At 39.2% G+C, this 14,940-nt stretch overlaps 2 protein-coding genes across 2 annotated transcripts; one reads left to right on the top strand and one right to left on the bottom strand.

The window, feature by feature from the left end:
* Positions 1–480: 480 nt before the first annotated feature.
* On the bottom strand, positions 481–3,319 carry LOC125239355 (U6 snRNA-associated Sm-like protein LSm4). The gene is made up of 2 exons (XM_048146911.1): positions 2,923–3,319; positions 481–1,689 (listed from the first exon to the last, which is right to left on the bottom strand). The coding sequence occupies exons 1-2, from the start codon at positions 3,172–3,174 to the stop codon at positions 1,537–1,539; spliced, it is 405 nt and encodes a 134-aa protein (XP_048002868.1). The 5' UTR covers positions 3,175–3,319; the 3' UTR covers positions 481–1,536.
* A 360-nt stretch (positions 3,320–3,679) lies between these two features.
* LOC125239489 (serine/threonine-protein kinase ULK3-like) lies at positions 3,680–14,543 on the top strand. The gene is made up of 11 exons (XM_048147103.1): positions 3,680–3,813; positions 4,315–4,466; positions 5,654–5,738; positions 6,588–6,642; positions 7,132–7,219; positions 8,486–8,604; positions 11,525–11,622; positions 13,236–13,388; positions 13,470–13,627; positions 13,980–14,071; positions 14,458–14,543. Exons 1-11 carry the CDS (start codon positions 3,727–3,729, stop codon positions 14,541–14,543), a joined length of 1,173 nt encoding a protein of 390 aa, XP_048003060.1. The 5' UTR covers positions 3,680–3,726.
* Positions 14,544–14,940: the final 397 nt, after the last annotated feature.

Here is a 14,940-nt window from a genome sequence, read left to right as displayed (position 1 = left end):
CATGTATGAAACACAAACTAATTCAGAGAGCCATTGAAGAGTAATCATCATCCTTGCGCTGTCCCGGCATTCGCCGCGTCTCATGGGAGCCTGGGGTTCGCTTTGACAACTAATCCCAAGATGTGGCAAAGGCACTAGTTTTACGAAAGCGACTGCCATCTGACCTTCCAACCCGAAAGGTGACTAGGCCTGATTGGAATTAGTCCGGTTTCCTCACGATGTTTTCCTTCACCGAAAAGCGACTGGCAAATATCAAATGACATTTCGCACATAAGTTCCGAAAAACTCATTGGTACGAGCCGGGGTTCGAACCCGCGACCTCCGGATTGAAAGTCGCACGCTCTTACCGCTAGGCCACCAGCGCTTCCGTTGAAGAGTAATATGGGATTGAATAAATATATCTGATGTTCTATACTTCAGTTACAACTTTCCCCTTATCATCATTCCTCTATGATGAGAATCGAAATAAAACTGCCTTAATAATCAAAAACCTTAATTTAATAAAAATTAAACTATAGTCAGTCAATGACTTTATATTGTAACTGGTAGACTAATAGACACAAGTGGCCTTACCACCAGTGTGATACAAATACCAAAAATTGATCTTAATGAAAATGAAATAAAACTACGAATACTGATTAAATCGCGCAAATAGTGTGTTAACCTGCCTTAAAATAAGTTTATTAATATGGTCATGGTTCGTTAATATTTCTTGTATGTGGGTAGCTTTTGCACATTGTAATTTTTCCTCAGTCACCCGTTGACCACGAACGCTGTAATGTGTCCGAAACGTCGGGATGAATTGTAATTTTATTATACGCGATTTAATCAGTTTCCATAGTTTGCATGTTGTATTGTATGCCATAGTTTTATTTCATGAGTAACTATCGCGGTAACCGAAAACAATACTACTGAAGATGTCATGGATTTTGAGATATTGACCGTTTAATTAAAAAAATATAAAGAAAAAAGAAAAAAATAGTGCGTGGAGTCGAAGAAGTGAAACTTCGTAATGTGGAAATGAAAATAGGAAGGGTTATTTCAAAATTTGAGTTGGCTGTCAGATGGAAGTCGCATTATAAGTTTCACTTCAAAGGTGCCAATATCTCAAAAAACATGACAGTTTCACTATACTGGTGGTAAAGCTAAAGATGAGGATTGCAAATAGTTATATTATAATTACCGATTGCATTGCATTGCATCAGAGTCACTAGCCGAAACAACAGTTACGGTGACCGCTTCCCATCAGGCGGGCCGTACACCTGTTTGCCACCGACGTGGCATTAAAAAAATCCCAAATATCGAATTTCACCAGATCAATGGTCTATTTCTCAAAACTGAAAGTTACAAGTTACAAGCGGAAGTCTCTTTCTGACTTGTCATACGTACAGATGTGGTGAAATTCGATATTCGTGATTTTAACTATAACCGGGAGACTCGGACATAAGTATTTAAAATATTTTTAAATACTTATTAGGGATTTTTTTTTTAACACCCAAAATCGTTTAAATCTTGCGAAGCGGTGTAGCTTATTGTCTACTTCTTCTTCATGGGCCGGGGTTGCTGGTTGGGCTGCCTCGTGGGAGGCGGCGCGGGGCGGCGCGCGCCGAAGGCCCCGCGGGCGGCGCCGCGCGCGCGCATGTTGCCGCCGCGACCTTTCGACACTTCACGGAGGCCGCGGGACTTCACCTGGGAAATTATATTTACTCATTTAAAATATGCAAAAAGTATGAGTATCCGGCTGAGTATAAAGACTATATCTTAAGTATGAAGACTACTTTGTGTAGCCGTATTTATTTGCTAATATATTCTTTTCTTATAACAAGACATGGGCTTAATAAGGTATGCATTTTGTCCTAGAAACTCGACGTAAAGCCTTTGGTTTATTTTAAAATTTATGGTTATATAAATTCACCACATTTATTCTGCAAGTGCTCAATTGAACAACCATGAAGAGAACTCTTAAAGAACATCTTTTGGCAGAAAATTAACCTCTGTTTGTTTAAATCGTACAAAAAGTCATTGGAATATTCTCAAATTAAGCCAGATAGGGGTTGTCCGAAATTTATTTGCTAGACCTTAATGAAAGCACCATAAACTCTCTAAAATACAAAAAAAAAATATCACATAGTGCTTACCAATGCCTTCAGATCATACTCTCGGAACATAATAATACAAAATTATGCACAATGTCAATATTTAGACCAGGCTTTTTTAAGATAAAATTTATTTCATAGAAAAATGTCTAAAATTAAAACAATCACAATACTCTTAAATAATGCTTAAAAATTATAAATATAGGTCTAAACATGGTTTAGGAAAGCAAACATAAATAATAAATAAATCTGGTATGCAATAATTGTAAGCAAATCAACATAATATTATCTTATATATTTTTATCCTTATACTTAACGATACATTCTTTAGATATTAAGTCTATACTAACAAGTTCTATGGATTTTTAATTGGTCCGAAATAAACAATTTTTATTTTATTTATTTTTTTTAAATCAAAGATCCATACATTTAGCCGAGAATCGATAAAACGTGTAGCTATCTAGACAATACTACATATTCCTTAATGGTTCTGAGTTTGCCCTCAGTCAGAACTTCTGACTGAGGCACGTTTTTCTTTTTCCAGAGGTGGGCAAACTTTTTTTCATTATTTGAAAGAATTTTTAGAGGCAGGCCAGATTTACACCCAAAACGCATTTTTAATACAGTGCTGGCCATATTACACACTAACTGGAAGGGACCTTGCCAGACCGTACTTTGGCCACCACCAAGTGTCTCTTCAACATAATAATCATCCGTTGACCTTCTTTAGCACAACAAATCATAAGCAAAACTATTTTTTAGTAAGTAGAGGCTTTGGCATACTCTAAATCTGATTACCAAGCAGTAAAAAACAGTACAAACTTACTTGAGTTTCTTCCTTAACCATATCAATAACTTCGTCAGGAATACGTAAGTATTTGATCGTGGAGCCTCGAATATAGCACTCTGGCATCCTCCAAAACTTGTCGCCATCTCGTGATGTGCAAATAACTTCTCTCAAGTTGATATTCATCCAGTTATCGCAAGAAACCAGATGACCGTTGTACGTCTCGCCATTTTTAAGTTCTACGAGCATTGGATGGTTTTGAGCGGTCCGCAGTAACGATAATGGGAGCATTTTGATGATTTGAAACACTTAAGTTATCGTAGAATTCCTTAAATAGTGTGAATTTATTCGTAATACACTTTTTACGCGAAGCTAAATTTCGAGTTGAAAACGTAGCGTCGCATAAATAGGTTAGAATTTTAGGTGTTTTATGGGCGCAGCATGGATGTTTAATAAATCATTGGTATTGACGTGATAATTTTTGTTATTGTTCTGTGTTACTCTTCTTCAAGTTCTAATTAATAATAAGGTTTATAAATAGATAAAGCGATAAGTAATTTTGGCTTACTAAAATCAAGTTTTAGTTTTACTTTTATAATTAACAGGATTTTGAGTAAAGTTTGCCTTATAAATTACCAAATGTCAGTTTGACAAGTAATACCTGCTTGAGGCGTTTTTCACAACCACAGTATGAGTATTTTTCACACCAAATGAGAGTTTTAAAATGCAACTCGAACAAATGTTGTGACAAATAAATGATATGACATTGACAGAAAATTCAGAAAATATTATTTGTCTGAAACCACTTTAATTCATGATATAAAACAATGAAATTTATTTAAAATGGCTTTTCCAAAAGTCGAGGGATATGTAGTGACTGAAAAACTTGGCTCTGGAAGCTATTCCACGGTGTACAAAGCTTATACAAAGGTGAAGTACCTGTGCCTTTAATTCCAGCTTTAGTTTATAAGTAAATAGCTTATATTTGTATAAAATTTGCTATTATCTTTGTAATGATCTATTAGTTAGAAGGTTATCTAGTCTTATTGTTGTGTTAAGATTTAACTACATTAAAAAGGTGAAGCTTATTCTTGAGAACAATGAAAGTTAGGCTTATACCCAACATGATTATAAAATTATAAAAAATGCGAATTGGATACGCATGTTCCAGACTTTTACTAATTTTATTATGTTAACAGAACTTAAATAATCCTAAATCAAAAAAGTTTGTCTATTTTTTTTTTTAAGTTGTTCTTCATCTAGGTTAAGTTTTGTTGTACTGTTCCTGAGTCATGGATGTTTTCTATGTATATAAATAAGTATTTGTATATTACATATACTATTGTCTGAGTGCCCACAACACAAGCCTTCTCGAGCTTACCATACAGTCAATCTGTGTAATCCTATAATATTTATTTATCTGTTTGTCAGGTCGGCGGCCGCGCCATAGTTGCAGTAAAATGCGTGGAGAAGTCGCGAGTGCGCGGCGCCGCGGCCGACAACCTCATCACGGAGATAAGGCTGCTGAAGACCTTGGCGCATCCACACATTGTGGCTATGAGGGAGTTCTCATGGGATGATAAGTTAGTGTCTATATAAGGTGCTAACAAATTAGTCACGGATATTTTTACGGCTGATAGTACTCCGCTCCTGGAGTATATTTATGTATGAAACATCATAGGTTTTGTTATGTTTTTTTAGAGAAAACTAGGAAACAAATATGCTATGTTAAAACACCCCGTTAATAAAATTATTAAATTAGACCTCTCTAGACACTGTTAACGTGACATGAGAGACACTGTTAAACATCCTGACAGGCAATTACATTACAGAGGATGGTTATTTAGAAAATAAATTAAAATATTTTTTTTTTGTTAAGGGTGAAAACAAAAAAAAACATTTTTCAGTAATTTCTAGTGAAAGTTCATTGTTTTGATGTTAATTAACGTCCCTTAAAATATGGCCAGACAATCTTTACTATATACCTTATATATAGTAAAGATTGTCTGGCCAAAACCACACCTCGGACACTGGCAATCAAATATATGAAAGAGGCACCTTCCTAGCACACAGTCTAAGCTCGTGTAGGTGAATGCGTACCATGCTTATATGACAAGTCAACTGTTCGTGTTTTTGACAGATGGTAACTATGAGGTAACTGAGAGGGGGTGGGCGGCACTTTCAGCGGGGAGTGGGAGTGGCCATACTGTACGGTAGTACTCTTTATTATGCTGTGCCTTATTTTTTGCATAAATTGAAGGTATACTAACAACAATATTGATCACAATCTTCAGTATTCATGAATTATATAGGTTCCTAGATCGCAAAAATCCTAAGGGACCGTCCTCACTCAAGAGACGCATGTCCTGAGGCGCGGAACGGACGTCCGCGCCACGCCGCCTGAATGTAATTTAAAAAACGTCTCCTCAGTACATTTACAAGGGACGCGCAAGCGCTCCAGGCGGCGCGGCGCGCGCCAAGCGACGCGTCACTTGGGGGCACGTCTTACGTCTTTCCTATACAAAATGTCAGTACATTTTTGTATAGGAAAGACGATTACAATGTCAGGACGTTTTTTAAATTACATTCGCGGACGTCCGTTCCGCGCCTCAGGACATGCGTCTCTTGAGTGGGGACGGTCCCTAAGAATATTGTTAACAAGAAAAACATTGCGTCATTCTTAAGTATCACTATTTTGACGCAAACTAAAGAATCTATACTTATATTTCTGATCAGCCGTCAACATGTAAAATATGTATTTTCTTTGTAGAAACATATACATCATCATGGAATATTGCTGCGGTGGTGACCTGTCTAAGTATATTCGGAGATACGGCCGCGTTCCAGAGAAACAGGTAATAGACAAACCAGTGGAAACCGAACCCTTATCATTAAAGAGACATCATACCTCCTTGCGTTATCCCGGCATTTGCCACGGCTCATGGGAGCCTGGGGTCCGCTTTGACAACTAATCCCAAGATTTGGCGTAGGCACTAGTTTTTACGAAAGCGACTGCCATCTGACCTTCCAACCCGAAGGGTAACTAGACCTTATTGGAATTAGTCCGGTTTCCTCACGATGTTTTCCTTCACCGAAAAGTGACTGGCAAATATCAAATCACATTTCGCACATAAGTTCCGAAAAACTCATTGGTGCGAGCCGGGGTTCGAACCAGCGACCTCCGGAACGAAAGTCGCACGCACTTACCGCTAGGCTACCAGCGCTTCATTAAAGAGACTAATAATTATTATTTGTTTTACAAGGGGGCAAAGTCGTTGTTTAACCGCACATGCTAATATTGATACCCGAGCAAGTGAAAAGTCCAATATTGAACCGTAGCGTAGTGAGTGGTTCAAAAAGTGGAATCTTGAGCGTTGCGAGGGTTTCGAGGCACGATGGTCCTTTTTGATTAATTTCTCTTTTTTTGTGTAGATTCGTTGATTAATTGTTTTTTTAAAATAGTAATAGTAATTTTCTGAATATTGTGTAACTAGCTTTATTAATAATGTGTGAACCTGCCTTAAAAATCTATATTATTTGGTCATGGTTCGTTAATATTTCTTGTATGTTTTGCACATTGTAATTTATCTCAGTCACCCGTTGACCACGAACGCTGTAAAGAGTTCGAAACGTCGGGATGAATTTTAAATTCATTATACGCGATTTAATCCGTTTCCATAGTTTTATTTCTCTAAAATTTTCAGGTCCTGTACTTCTTGCAGCAACTGGCTTCGGCGCTTAAGTTTTTAAGAGAAAAAGGTAAATTTACGTAAAAACTGATTATTACACCACTCACTTATACTGTGCGTGAAGTGAGCCACCCTTTTTTAACCCCCGACGCAAAAACGACGGGGTGTTATAAGTTTGACGTGTATGTCTGTCTGTCTGTGGCATCGTAGCTCTCGAACGGACGAACCGATTTAGATTTAGTTTTTTTTTTGTTTGAAATCTAAGTTAGTCGAGAATGTTCTTAGCCAGGTTTCATGAAAATCGGTCCACTAAGTATGTTAGGGTTTTGAAAAAAATAATTTTAAATATATGGTTATTTCACCAGAAATATGTTAACCCCTCGTATGCTTAGACACGGATCCGTGCGTGGGAATTTCAATCTATTGTTTTAAATGTCAGGGTCACTATTTCAATGATCAAAATTGCCAGGCCGCATACGAGGGGTTAAGTAATCCTAACTATAATATACATGACATGTCTTGTCATGACATGTCATGCATTGTATATTTGATTCTCCAGGTGTCGTCCACATGGATTTGAAGCCGCACAACCTATTGCTACACAAAGGCTCGGATGGCAAATACATACTCAAAGTGGCAGATTTTGGGTGAGTGCATTTTCTAGTGACCTTCAAATCAAGGGACTTTACATACTTTTTATAGTATTTTAGGCAACAGGCGTTTAAAGAAGGTCAAAAAAGACGAGTGGCGTGGGTAACAGTTTGAGGTGAAGCCACAGATTTCGGGAGATAGGTCATGCCGGGCGATTTGTATAGAATACGCCTGTCGCAAGGTCTGCGCAACCCACACAAAGCACCAGTAATTGTAAAGATAATGCACGCACACACCTAATCCACACACACTTGTAGCTGGACGCTCCTATTGCGCAATACACGCGCATCATTTCAATGGTTGTGTACATGCGAACGATAAGCGAGCGCGATCGCGCACGCACACAACGATAAATAGCGGGAACGCCTCGCCTCGTTTCCGAGAAAAATGTCTCACTGAGTGAATCGTTTTGTACACCGTTCATTGCGGCGCAAAACACTACACTGTTTACAATATGTTCCTTGTGTAGCCGCAATGTATAATGAACGTTTTAAAGCACAAGCAAACGTAAGGTTACATGGTACAACTCGGAGTATTACGTTGAATTCGTGTTTTATGTGAAATAAAAGGAAATAAATAGTATTTACCTATGAAATGTTATCCTATCGGCTTGGAAATTATTCAGGTCACTACGATGTTTGCAAGTTATTATTGCACACTTCGGCATTTTTGATAAAACTTGTTTTTCGTCGGTGAACAGCGCGCGTGTACACTCGATGACAGCGGACGGCGAACTGGCGGCGGTGTAGGCCCAATGGGCCTACATCTGCGACAAGGCCGCGCGCGGCTTGTCCTCTCTATAGAATTTTTTCCTCTGAGGGTGAAGCCGAAAATTGTTATTAAAACGCCACGAGTATTTTTTGACTCAGTTAAACACCGTTGCATATAATACTTTTTCTACGACCATGCACTTAGTTTTTAATAGTTTTCTTGAATAACTTTCGTGAAATTCACACTGTTTCATGTATTTTGACGCAAAGGTTTGCACTGTCAGCTCAGCTGCCCAAAGCCTACCCGCGCACGCGCGCAGTATCGTTATAACAATGCGTTGCCATGGTTACAGAGCCAAACAATGCGTTTTCAGTTTTTTCGATACTGCGCGCATGCGCGAAAAATCGGCGGACGCTGGCTTTGGGGAATAGACTTTTATGTAGGGTTTTAAAGATCTGTGCACGACCATGTAAATGACGAATAACAGTTCAAGAGTAGAAAAAATACCTAAAAGTACTATGGATTAAGTATAACCTATGGATTGTTTTCAGATTCGCCCAGTTTCTATCGGACGAGAGTCGTCAAAAGATGGTGCGCGGGTCTCCCCTGTACATGGCACCTGAAATGTTGCATGGCGATTACACCGCTAGCGTCGATCTGTGGAGTGTAGGTCAGTAAAATAAACACAAACACACTCGCGTAAGGATTTACTGGCTGACTGTTTTTTATTATAAATGGGCTTACTCTGGGCAACAGACTAGCCAAAGGCAAAGACGTGGCCTAAGATGGAGTGAGCTCGCCCAGAAGATGCCTGTTCACTCTTGATTTGAAGGTTGCCGGGTTATATGAGCTCGGAAATGTAGCCGCCGGCAAGGAATTCCACTCAAGAAGCAAAGCGCTTACTCACGCTATCACTCACGAACGCAAGCACTTACGCACGCACTAACTTACTAACTCACTCACTCAATCATGGACTCACTGGATCAGTCACTCACACTAGCACAAGTAAGTGTGAGGCCATGATAGCTCTGTCTTACTCAAATACTCACGAACGCACGTATATTAATTACGAGTAACAAAGCGTTCAATAAATGAAAAATCAATGAAACAAAAGAAGATACTTTACAGGTATGTAATACGTTGCTTTTTTCACGCACTAGTGCGTAAAGCAGTACTTCATATGCCTATGTCGAAACTTCAATGCACCTTATATATGTATAAAACGTTGTACGGTGCACTTGACAATTATAACTAACCTAACCACAAAATTAAAATTTTGAAAAAATCCCGACCGCGACATAGTGTGTGGCCCCGACATTGTGGACCGATTTTCATGAAACATGGCTAAGAAACACTCCCGACTAACCCAGCTTTCAAATAAAAAAAACTAAATCTAAATCTGTTCATCCGTTCGGGAGCTACGATGCCACAGACAAACAGACAGACACGTCAAACTTATAACACCCCGTCGTTTTTGCGTCGGGGGTTAAAAATGGCGTACTACGTCAGAAACCGGTCGTAATTTATTACCGCTTGTATGGCGAGAACCCGCCTATCGGGTTCTCCGGATTCTGAGCAAAGTTCACGAGTGCCCGAGCTGCTCGCCAGGCGGGTTCTTGGTTACGAAAGTGTTAATTTACCACCACTCGTTTCGGAATTCCTCTTTTCAGCTGAGATTTGGTTATACTGCTGAAAACTTTATTTATTTAAACTTATGACAACAAAAAAGGCAGTTCACAAATAAATTATTTATGTTTAAAATAAAATTAAACTAAAAAAAATCTAAAATTAAACTAAAATAAATCTAAAAACGGCCCCTGCGGCACCGAAGACGCTGTCATCATTTCCTGGATTGTCAAGCTAATATACGCTGAGCGAGGAAGCTTGCCAGCTCTTCGGTCCCCGGTAGCGTCTCTTGGTCTCTTCGATAGGTCACTGAAGAGGCTCAAGAGCACCAGGGCCCCAGTTATTTGGTTTAGTACAGTTTTTTAACCTCCGACGCAAAAACGACGGGGTGTTATAAGTTTGACGTGTCTGTGTGTGTGTGTCTGTCTGTGGCATCGCAGCTCCCGAACGGATGAACCGATTTGGATTTAGTTTTTTTTTGCCTGAAAGCTGAGTAAGTCGGGAGTGTTCTTAGCCATGTTTCATGAAAATCGGTCTACTATGTCGCAACCGGGGGTTTGAAAATTTTAATTTTGTGGTTAGGTTAATTAAAAGAACATTTTTTTTCCCCTCACTAGCTCGGAAACACGTGTTTTGTCCTTTAATACCAGCGGGCATAGCTGGGCATTAACTCGTTAATCCGTTAATCGTTAATTAACGAAGTTAACATTTCGGTTAACGGATTAACTTTTAAGTTAACTTTAAAAAATGTTAACGGATTCGTTAACTTCCGTTAAATTTCATCGAGTCCGTTAATCGTTAATCCAGCACCCCAAGCGGCTCGCTGCGTCGCGAATACCACGTCCTGACTGCTACTGTAAAAGCCCGTAGTACTCGTACGGCAAAACCTAGTATTTATCGGTAAAAGCAGATCCGTCGGTTATAAACAGTCTAAAGACCAATTGGCGACTTTGGATCACTTATTCGAGATCTTCTAAATCTTATTAGACGTGCTAGATCGATCACTAACCTGGGAATAGAGTGCAATCATCAGGCATGACAGACAAATCGCGCAACCGACGCATCGAGTCCGGCGGGCCTTAGATTACTCTACCAAGTTATCGTGGCCCCCAGCATCGAAATGTCGTCTCAAATCTCAATCTGAAGAACCGACGCACCACGATCGCGACCGCATGAATGACCCAATAATTACCAATCCGAAGTAAAACCTAGGATTTAGCCAACCAATGGCGGTAAAAGCCCGAAGAGACCGTAATTATTACATTTCGGTTTTTACCGATTGGCGTCACAGGTTTTAATGGTTTTTGGTGGATACTAAGTAAATTCAAATACATAATACCTACAGTGAAGTCCTATTTTTATGACGTGTTAACGAATTATCGATTAACTTTAACTTCCGTTAAATCTACCGACATGTATCGCTTTAACGATTAACGAAGTTAACTTTTTAAGTAACGGATTAACGATTAACGAAGTTAACTATTTGATTAACGGTGCCCAGCTATGCCAGCGGGTAAAAACGCATTTTATCCACTAGTGGGTAAGTAATTTGACCTTGAATAAAGTCAAATTAACTGCTTTAAAATTGATAAAAGTAGGTGAATCTAGTAATAAAGATGATTTACCACCTGTGGAACTACTGGAAGCAGTGATAAACGCATTTTTTGCGTTGTAGTTTCCTCGCTATAGTGAGGGGAAAAGTTTTGTATTACACTCGGGTGCAAATGTATTTTACTTCTCGTGTGTTAAAAAACTCGCAAGTTCAGGATTCTATTTTCGAACCACTCGCTTCGCTCGTGGTTCAACTATAGAATCCTTTCACTTGCTCGTTTTTCAATTCCACACTCGGCGTTAAAATACAACTTTGCCCCCTTGTATAACAAATAACTATTACTTATTCCAATAATTAACTTACTTACCGCTAACAATATTTTATATCCCAATAATTAACGTGTTTGTTACAGGTGTGATAATGTACGAATGTTTATTCGGCGCGGCGCCCTACTCGTCAGCTACGCTGCAAGAACTTATCAATAAGATACAGAGCCGGGCACCCATACAGGTTAGTGTGGGTATGGCCGCTAACGGCATTTATTCGTTTAGGGAATAAATCAAATTGTTTTAAGTCTTCTTCTTCTTCTTCCTTCTACCCTTATCCCACGTTATGTGAGGTCGGTACAACACAGTATTAAATATTTATTTGATTTGTTTTTTTAAGTAGTAACACTACTATATATAAATTATAAACGGAAATAGATGCCATACATTAAAGAAAAAGCGATCAAGCCCACTGGTGGCGGTGGTGGGAATCGAACCCGGGTCTCCAGCTAACGCGGCTGACGTGCTAAACCATTACACCACCTCGACCGCCGAGGTAGTCGTCGAAATTTCTCTAGTGTATGTTATCTCTGAAAGTGCCACCAGTGCATTTCAGTTTATAATTTATTTGTGTATTTATATTGACCGGGAGTCTATATTCCGGTCAATATAAGTCTATATGGAAATTTGTATTTGTATTTGTTTATTTGCTAATACACACAGATAACAATACAGGTCATGTTGGTGCGGTACAAATTCATGAGTGCATATTACGCCATAAGGCATGCAAAATATTAATCCTATACTAAAGCTAGTCTTAGCCTAAAGAGCCTAATTAAGCTTCTTAGGGAATACATATGTTTAAACTAAATATATATATTAATATATTAATATTATTAATTTATTTAGGACCAACTTGGATCATTTTTGTTAGTAACATAATATATAGAACAACTTAAGACTAGTGTTAGTTAGTATACGTAACTATTTACATTTAAATCTACTTATTCCTAAGTGCATGGGTCATGCAGCAATTATTTAGGTATAGGCCATCAACCCTGTCCGCAATCATGGTCAGGATGCTGTTGGAGTTGGCCCGTATCCTGCGCACCAGGGATGTGGCTCGCTTACGCATAGTGGTGTAGAAGCAGTCTACCCGCGCCTCTGCGAACATCCCTGACGCGCTACAAAATCTGGACAGCCCCATCAGCATCCTGTACGCGTTGTTATATTGAACGCGCAGAGCGTTGTACCGTTTATATGTATAGTCTGCCCACAGGCTGCTTGTGTAGAAACTAGTACAGTAGGCTCTGAACAAACTAACTTTGACTTCTTTAGAGCAGCAAGCAAACCTGCGGGCTATCATATTTGCCCTGACGGACAACGCTCTGCGCTCACGCTCAATATCCGCTAAATAACCGTGAATCATTCAAAAGTCTCATTTATTTGTGTGATGAGCACAGATACCTGAGTCATGGATGTTTTCTATAATTATGTACCAATGATGTTTTCTATAGTCAACCAATTGGAACCCTAGGCCACCGTAGAACTATGTCATAGTAACGTTATAAATCAGATTGTAAGAAATCTCTTACTGCTTGTCATTTTGACATGGTTGTAGAGTGGCTTAGGGTTCCAATTGGTAGTCAGCCAAACAGCTATAGTAAATAATAGTAGAAATGGAACTATTTTTTTGTCATAGCAACACTTACGGTTTTCATACAAAAGTGACTCAACAGTTGCCAAATTTTTGCATGTGGCAACTGTTTGCATAGACGGTGGCACCCCATTAATTTGTACTCTTTCTTGCCAGGCTGTATTTTTTTTTTTTTTTAATTTTACTATTTATATTTTCAGTTACCCCACGGAGCCGGTATATCATCAGGTTGCAAGGACCTCCTCACCAGGCTTCTAAAACATGACCCTGAGGAACGGATCACGTATGAGGAGTTCTTCCAGCACCCCTATTTGGACCTAGAGCATATGCCGAGCAAGGAAAATTACGATAAGGTTGGCGATGTTTTTTAAAATATTATACGTAATTTGTTATGTTTACATAAATAAAATAAATAAATATTTTTTTTTTTTCAGGCTGTGGCGTTGATAAAGCAGGCAGTGTCCTTAGACGCAGCGGGACGGTTAGAGGAAGCGTTTACCGCGTACTGCTCAAGCTTACGATATTTAGTGCCTGTCGTCCATTGCGAGAGCGATGCTATGCGGCGGCAGGCGTTAAGGGCAAAACTTACAAGGTAGGGTATATATATACAGTGGCTCAATAGGGCACGGGGAATCATAATGTTTTATTTTAAGAAATTTAGTTTAATAGTGATAGCGGGAGTCGCTTCGAGTCGAACTTACTAGAGATATACAGTGGATCATATTACAAACTGTTCGAGCTTACATTATTTAGTGCCTGTCATCCATTATGAGAGCGATGCGATGAGAAGGCAAGCTGTAAGGGCCAAACTTACAAGGTAGTGTACACAGTGGTTCAGTGGTACACAGTGGATCATATCGCATTCTGCTCAATCTTATTATGTCTTTGCTATTATATAATCTTGCTTTATTTATTGTATATTAGTATATTATATTTGTCCCCAGTTACATGGACCGCGCGGAGCAACTCAAAGTTGTACTCCGCGGGGGGGCGCCCCCCGCCCCCGTGAGGGACGCCCCGCGCGCGCACTCCACAGGTTGGATATTTATATTATTTATTCATTACCGCAGATATGCGTTAACACTTTCGCAGCCAAGGACCCACCTGGTGGGTACTCGTGCACTTTGTTTAGATGCCGGAGAACCCACTAGGCGGGTTCGCGCTATACATATACAAGCGCGGTTACAAATTACGACCGGTTTCTGCTACAAGTGTGGAAAAGAGGATATTCGAAACGAGTGGCTATAAATTAAAACACGACCTAAGGGAGTGTTTTAAATCAACACGAGATACAAATTACAAATAATAATAATGTTACATCGTGTCGTTGTCTGAGTACCCACAACACAAGCCTTCTTGAGCTTACCATGAAACTCGGCCAATCTGTGTAAGAATGTCGTATATATTCTTTTTATTTTCTAGTAAATTCGGGTCATATAGAAGAACCTCAAATACCGATTGATGGAGTGTGTACTGAGAGCGAGGAAGCCAACGATAAGGTATCGTAATAATATCATTTAGAAATATGTTATTTTTACCACACTAACTATTACATGTAGAGTATCACTCTGAATCATTGAATAACCTAACCACAAAATTAAAATTGTGAAAAAACCTCCGACATAGCGGACCGATTTCCATGAATCATGACTAAGAACACCCGACTAATTCAGCTTTCAAACAAAAAAAAAATCGAAATAGGTTCATCCGTTCGGGAGCTACGATGCCACAGACAGACACACACACAGCCACGTTAAACTTATAACACCCCGTCGTTTTACGTCGGGGGTTAAAAACTGAGATAAACTGGCGAACATTTTGAGATTTCTTCGTATGTTGGTGACTTTAATAGTTATTTGTTATACAAGGGGGCAAAGTTGTATTTTAACGCCGAGTGTGGAATTG

The sequence above is a fragment of the Leguminivora glycinivorella genome, chromosome 25 (genome assembly GCF_023078275.1).
Source record: "Leguminivora glycinivorella isolate SPB_JAAS2020 chromosome 25, LegGlyc_1.1, whole genome shotgun sequence".
Taxonomy (NCBI): domain Eukaryota; kingdom Metazoa; phylum Arthropoda; class Insecta; order Lepidoptera; family Tortricidae; genus Leguminivora; species Leguminivora glycinivorella.
This window is presented reverse-complemented; position numbering and strand designations above follow the sequence as displayed.